At 18.0% G+C, this 7,883-nt stretch overlaps 2 protein-coding genes and 1 non-coding gene across 3 annotated transcripts; 2 read left to right on the forward strand and 1 right to left on the reverse strand.

Moving 5' to 3' along the window:
- Nucleotides 1–1,005: 1,005 nt before the first annotated feature.
- On the forward strand, nucleotides 1,006–2,501 carry PGSY75_0527500 (Hsc70-interacting protein; the record flags this gene model as incomplete). Its single annotated transcript, XM_018784557.1, has 2 exons — nucleotides 1,006–1,024; nucleotides 1,258–2,501. 2 exons carry the CDS (start codon nucleotides 1,006–1,008, stop codon nucleotides 2,499–2,501), a joined length of 1,263 nt encoding a protein of 420 aa, XP_018643212.1.
- A 463-nt stretch (nucleotides 2,502–2,964) lies between these two features.
- PGSY75_0527600 (hypothetical protein) lies at nucleotides 2,965–5,658 on the reverse strand (the record flags this gene model as incomplete). The annotated part of the gene is made up of 11 exons (XM_018784558.1): nucleotides 2,965–2,989; nucleotides 3,107–3,279; nucleotides 3,386–3,465; nucleotides 3,605–3,643; nucleotides 3,819–3,893; nucleotides 4,047–4,609; nucleotides 4,717–4,781; nucleotides 4,882–4,973; nucleotides 5,085–5,206; nucleotides 5,370–5,425; nucleotides 5,581–5,658. 11 exons carry the CDS (start codon nucleotides 5,656–5,658, stop codon nucleotides 2,965–2,967), a joined length of 1,368 nt encoding a protein of 455 aa, XP_018643213.1.
- A 1,411-nt stretch (nucleotides 5,659–7,069) lies between these two features.
- Nucleotides 7,070–7,142, forward strand: PGSY75_0527700. Its single transcript has one exon. It is a non-coding gene; the product is annotated as a tRNA-Glu (tRNA).
- Nucleotides 7,143–7,883: the final 741 nt, after the last annotated feature.

Here is a 7,883-nt window from a genome sequence, read left to right on the forward strand (position 1 = left end):
TTCATATAATACTTATAAATATAAAAATAAATGCTGAAAAAATTATAATTCTAAAATAATACACACAGTACCTAAATATTTTGTCAAGTTTTTCTTTTATTCTTTTATATTGCAGTAATATTATACTATATGAATTAACTTTATATAAACATATTCGTAGCTACATAAATAAATATACATATATATATATATATATATATATATATATATAAACTTCTCATTTTAAGAAAAAAGTACAAAATAATATTTTCCATGGGATTGTATTTCAAAAAAAAATAAATAAAAAATTAAATATCATAATTTATAATATATATATTAAATATAATATATATATTTTCATTTTATTGTAGAAATTTTTACTTAAGATTAAAGTAAATTTTGTGTGATCATATTATCATGCAATTTTAAATATATAATATAATAATAATAGTAAAATAATTTAAATATTTATAAAAGTAATATATTTTTATAGGTATGTAATGAAATATATTATATTAATATATATATACATATATATATATGTACTTTATATATATGTAGCATTATTATATATATAATATATATAATAATAATGCTACTTTTTTTTATACATATATTTTAAAATATCTACTTGAATATATTTTTATAGTAAAAAAAAAAAAAGAACATTTAATATATATTTTTATATAAAATAAAAAAATAGGATTATATATATATATATATATTATATTATTTTATATTATAGTTTTTTTTTTTTTTTCTTTTTTTTTTTTTTAATTGCTGAATAAATATTTTTTTTAAGATTAAAAATATATTTATCATTAAAATTTTTTATAAATTATAAAAAAATTTGCATTTATATATGTAACAGTTTTATGACATTTATAATTAATTTATTTTTGATAAGATATAAAGAGAAATCTTGAAATTATTATATAGCAATAAAAAAGAATATATTGTAAGAGAAACGAAATAAGAAATTAAATAAATATAAATATATATAGATATAGAACTATATTATACAAAATGATAGATGAGAAAAAAGGTAAGATTATATATTAAATGAATATATATATTTATATATAACATATATATGTATATAATATATATATATATATATATATATATATATATATATATATATATATTTACAATAATATTTATTTTATTTTGTTTTACATATTGTAAAAAAAAAAAAAAAAATTCTCATATATATATATATATATATATATATATATATATTTTTATTTATTTATTTATGATTTGTTTTATTTGTAGTTGAAGACTTAAAACAGTTTGTGACACTTTGTCAAGAAGACCCATCCATTTTATTGAAACCAGAATTGGGGTTCTTTAAAACATTCATTGAAAGTTTTGGAGGTAAGGTTGGTAAAGACAAAGAATTTTTTGAGAAGAGTGCAAGTGATGAAAGTACAGAAGAAAAATCAGATGAAGAAGAAGCAGAGGAAGATGAAGATGATAAAGATGATGTAGAAGAAGAGGAAGAAGAAGAGGAAGAGGAAGAAGATGAAAGATGTAAAGATTTTATGGTAGAAGAAACTATTGAATGCCCTCCATTAGCACCAATAGTAGATGAAGATTTATCTGATGAAGTATTAGAACAAATTAGTAATTTAAAAATGGAAGCTGCTGAACTTGTTCAAGATAATAAATTAGAAGAAGCATTAGAAAAATATAATAAAATAATTGCCTTTGGTAAGCCATCTGCTATGATATATACAAAACGTGCTTCCGTTTTGTTAAGCCTAAAAAGACCCAAAGCTTGTATAAGAGATTGCACTGAAGCCTTAAATTTAAATATCGATAGTGCTAATGCTTATAAAGTTAGAGCAAAAGCTTATAGACATATGGGTAAATGGGAATGTGCACACGCTGATATTGAACAAGGTCAAAAGATTGATTATGATGAAGACTTATGGGATATGCAAAAATTGATCGAAGAAAAATATAAAAAGATTTATGAAAAGAGAAGATCCAAAATTAATAGAGAAGAAGAAAAAAAAAGAAAAAAAAGAGAAAAAGAATTGAAAAAAAGATTAGCAGCTAGGAAAGCAGCTGAAAAGGCATATAATAAAGCTAATAATAAAAGAGAAAATTATGATTCAGATTCGTCTGATTCGTCTTATAGTGAACCTGACTTTTCTGGAGATTTCCCAGGAGGTATGCCGGGTGGAATGCCAGGAGGATTTCCAGGTGGATTTCCAGGAGGAATGCCAGGTGGAATGCCAGGTGGTATGCCAGGAGGTATGCCCGGTGGAATGCCCGGTGGATTTCCAGGTGGTATGCCAGGAGGAATGCCCGGTGGTATGCCTGATTTAAATTCCCCCGAAATGAAAGAACTTTTTAATAACCCCCAATTTTTTCAAATGATGCAGAATATGATGAGTAATCCACAATTAATATCTAAGTATGCTAATGATCCCAAATATAAAAACCTATTTGAGAATTTAAAAAATTCTGATTTTGGTAATATGATGGGAAAAGAGAATGGCAAAAATTAATTGACATAAAATATAATTAAGTATACACACACATATATATATATATTTATATATATATATTTTTACTTTTATATTTATTTATTTAAAGTATTAATTGAAAAAGGCACTGTGCTTAATAAGTAATATCTTCTTATAAAATACACAATGTTTACACATATATATATATATATATATATATATATATATATATGTTTGCATATATATAATTATTTAAACATATATTTGTAATTATTTACTTTATACATATATTCATTTTTTTTTTTTTTTTTTTTTTCTCATTCTGTTAAAAAAAAAAAAAAAAAATTTTTATTAAAAAAAAAAAAAAAAAAAAAAAATTCTTGAACAAAATAAAAAAAATAAAGAAAAAAAACAACAGTAAAAAATATTAAATATATAACAATTAGGTTAATATAGTATAAAAATGAAATAGGGTAAAATTAACTGAATTGAAATATTATTTGTGTTACTTTTTCTTTTTAAAAAAATTCCTATAAATAAAAAGGGGAAAAATAAAAAATAATAATAATAATAAAATAAAAGGAATATAAATAAGAAATATGAAAAAAATATATATATTGGTACTTATTTATTTATTTTATTATTACGTTAACAAAGTTTGTTGAAGAACTTTTCTTTTTTTATTATTTGACGGAATGGATTCCTTAAGAACATTATTAACATCGTTTGTTGTCGATGTTTCGTTTTTTACTTTAACACATGTATTTTTGTCGAGGGTAACCAAATAACCATTCTCATAATACATATGTGTTTGTTTAACCTAATAAAATAAATAAATATATAAATATATATATATATAATTATATATATATATATATATATATATATATATCTTATAATATAAATATTATATATATAATAATTACTGTTTTAATTTCTGGTAAAACACTTGGAGGTTTCTCATTTTCTTCAGAAGTGTTTACTTCAGTCTCTTCATCATTCGAATCTTTAGAAAAAGAAAAAGAAGAAATTAATATAAACTTATATATATATATATATATATACATATTATTAATAAAATATATTTAATTTTGTTTTTAATTTTGTTTTTAATTTTTTTTTAATTTTTTTTTTTTTTTCAATACCATATTCGAACAACTTTGATTTGCTATCACATTTGGAAGCTACAAAAAGAGAGGGGAAAAAATCACAAAAAAAATATATATATATATATATATATATATATACATATATACATATTATAAGTATATAATCTATTATATGTAGACATTATTGTTTATTCATTTATATATATTTTAATTATTATAGGATAAATGTTATGTTCCTTATTATTATTACCTTCAAAGTTTTCATGTAACAAATCTTTGTCACTTGATTTACTGGATGAATCGGCACTTTGATCATATTCAATTTCTATAATAAAAAAAAATAATAATAGTATAAAATATAAAATATAAATAAACTTAATAACATTCTCTCTATATATATATGTATGTATTTATTTATTTATTTATTTATTTTTCTTTTTTGTGACAAGGTCAATTTTTAACATATTTTAATTCTGACCTTTTTTTATTCGCTTATTATTTAAAGCGATGTTATTTTCAAAATTATTTATATGATTACTATCCGGACTATCATCACATGCAATTTTGTTAATATCATTATTATTTGAATCTATAGAAATATTTTCACGTTTTATTTTAAAAACATTATCTTCAAAATTCATTTTTCTTTTATTTGATATTGATGAAGTTTCTAATAATTTATTTATATTATCATTACCTTTGTTATATCCTGTATTGATTACACTAGATGTAGTTGTTTTATTATTTTCATTTACATCTTTTATATTATTTGAATAATTATCAACATTTTTTTCTTTTTCAATAAAACTATATATATTATTTTGTTTCAGATTTTTTGGTTTGTCTATATTGGTGTTATTACTAGATAAAGGTTCATTCACATCATTAATTTCTTTTTTTATTTTAACGGATATAGGAGTATTGGGTTTGTTTTTATTATCTTCTTTTATATCATTTTGACTTGATTGAATAATATTAGGAGTAGCAGAATTATTTTCAAAAGGTTTAACTTTCAGATCATCTAGGATAATATCAGAAAAACTTGAAAGTTAAAAAAAACAAAAAAAAAAAAAAAATATATATATGAATATAAATAAATATAAAAATATACATATATATATATATATATATATATATGTTTATATTACTGAGGAACAATTAATTGACGCTTTAAATCAGTCTTCTGGTATAACTTATTTAACTCATTCAATTCCTTCAAATGATAAAAATATATAAAATATAATACAATTATTATATATTAAAAAAAAATTTTAAGATATCTTAAATAATTATTATGTCTATAATTTTATTACTTGTCTCCATAAGAGGGACAAATCTGATCTACTTTTATTCGATTGTATGCTATATATTCTTATAGAGAATTTACCTTCATCTTTTTTTAACTCTATAAAGAAAAAAAAAAATATACACATATATATATATATATATATATATATAATATTAAGAGCTAGCTTTTTCATATATTTTTTTTTTTTTTTTTTTTTTTCTATCATACCTGATATATCTTCATCATTTAATATAGCACAGATATATTCAATGTTATCCTTTTTATAACCTTCTACTAGATATGTTGCTCGAAGTTCCTCTTTTCTCCTTTCAAAGTAAAACTGTATAAATCTAAAAATAAAATATACATATATATATATATATATATATATAATGTTGGACTATCCAAAAATCACATTAAAACAGTTATATATATATGAAGGCCCAAAAACAAAAATATAATCATATATATTTCATATTTGACATTATGTTTTTTTTTTTGTTGTTCTTATACTTTTGAGATAAATCAGACGGTAAATTGAGTGAATATTTTATGCTCAAGATGGTTATCTAATAAAATATTTAAAAAAAAAAAAATAATAAAATGATAAGTACAACTTGTATAATTTGTTAATATGAAAATAAATAAATATTATTAAAGGCAAAAAAAATTATGTTCCTTTATATATATATATATATATGTTTATATAATTTTTTATATTTACAATGTGTCCATCATTTATGAGAGAATCGAACAAATATAGTAATTCGTCAATGCTTGTTATATTATTAATACTTTGCATATTTATAATTATAATTATATATATATATACACATACATACTAATATTTATATATACATATGATTGGGTTTATACAAATTTTTTTACAACTTAAAATGATAAGCTTAAAAAGAAAAAAAAAAAAAAATTTTGAAATAAAGACTTATTTGAAATAATGAAAAAATCTAGATTTGCGTGTTTTAAAAAAAGTAAAAGACAATATTTTCATCTTATAAATAAATAAAAAAAAAAATATATATATATATACTATATCATTCAAAAAAATATACACTCACGTGTAATAAATATAAATTAAAAATATACATATATATTATTTATATTTTTGGAATAGAAAAAAAATAAAATAAAAAATGCCAAACAAAAATATAATCTTTCTATTTTGTTAATAAAACATATATAAATACATATATAAATATGCATATAATATTATAAAGCCAAATGAGGAAAATCAAAAATATATATTCTTAAAAATTAAAATAATATGAACACATATAAAACATTATGTTAAAATTAGGTTATATTTATAAATATAATAAATATATATAATAATATTTATTAGTCACATATTTTGATGAACCAAAATAGAAATATAAGAAAAGAAGAACTAAACACTATATGGCAAATAAATTTTATATTCGAAGAATTTTTATTTTAAAATAAGCTTATAAAAAAATAAATAAATAAAATAAAACAGTTAAATATATAAATGAATAAAGTAAGAAACATAATATTATTAAATTACATAATTTATATATAATTACTTTTATGAATTTCTTCTAAACCTTTTTAAAAACAACTAAAAAAAAAAAAAAAAGCAAAATGGTAAAAATGAAATTATTCTTTTAACAATATATATATATATATATGTGATATATTATTATATTAAAATTTTTGTGCTACAATATTTCACAATATATATAACTGTATATATATAATACATATTATATATTATATATATATATATATATATTTATTTATATAATGCCAATTAATTAATTATATATTTTGTTAATTTCTTAAATTATTATTGAAGACATATAATTTTCATACATATATTAATTCATTTATATTTTTCCAAAATAGTGAAAAATAATAACATGAAAAAATTTCTTTTTTTTTTTTTTTTTGTTTTTTTTTTTATGTAACAATAATATTGTATTAATATAAAAATTATAAAATAGAGAAATCTTCCTTTCGGAAATTTAATATTAGCTTTTACAGTTTCAAAAAAAAACAAAAAAATATATATATAATATATTATATTATATATATATAATATATGTATACAAAAAATTTATATATGTACATGTATTTTATTTTGTGCATATATTACATTTATAAAAAATATGTACATATATATATATATATATATAATAATATATATAATTCACTGTTAATTACATATCTTTGAATCCCATGTAGTCTAGGCGGTTAGGATATTCGGCTTTCACCCGAACGACCCGGGTTCGAGTCCCGGCGTGGGAAATTTTTTTTTTTTTCAGTTATTTTAAAATTAATAAAAAAAAAAATATATTTTATTAATTATTCAAAAATTAAAATTATATATTTGATAAATATATATATTTTATATTTTATTTAAAAAAAAAAAAAATTCATCACATACAGAAAGCACACGAAAATTGTATATAAATATATTATATATAAAATATATTTTTTTGGGGGAGAGTGTAAATATATTTTATAAATATATATTTAATAAATAATATATATATATATATATATATATATATATATAATAAATAAAGGTTTTATCATTTTTACATTATCATTAAAAATTTTTTTAAATTTATTTATACTTTCATGCACAAAGACATCAAAATAGAACTCATATATATGGTCAATAAGAAATAAGGCGATATATATATATATATATTTTCACTTATTCTTTTAATTGTTCTTTTAAAAAGACTAATATACAAAAAAATAATATTAACAGTATAATAAAATACTTTTCATCATCTTTTATAAAAATATAAAATCATAAAAGGAAAGACATTTGCATATTTTCATATATATTTATATTTTTCTTATTAAATTAATGAAAAGGATTATTTGAATAATTTGAAATTATATAATATATATATATAATATATAGTATTTTTTTTTTTTTTATTTCAATATTTACAATAATATCATGTACTTTTATTTTATTCTATATAATTCTTTATTTTATTATTTTATTTTTTTTTTTAAGTAGAAAGAAAG

The sequence above is a fragment of the Plasmodium gaboni genome, chromosome 5 (genome assembly GCF_001602025.1).
Source record: "Plasmodium gaboni strain SY75 chromosome 5, whole genome shotgun sequence".
Taxonomy (NCBI): domain Eukaryota; phylum Apicomplexa; class Aconoidasida; order Haemosporida; family Plasmodiidae; genus Plasmodium; species Plasmodium gaboni.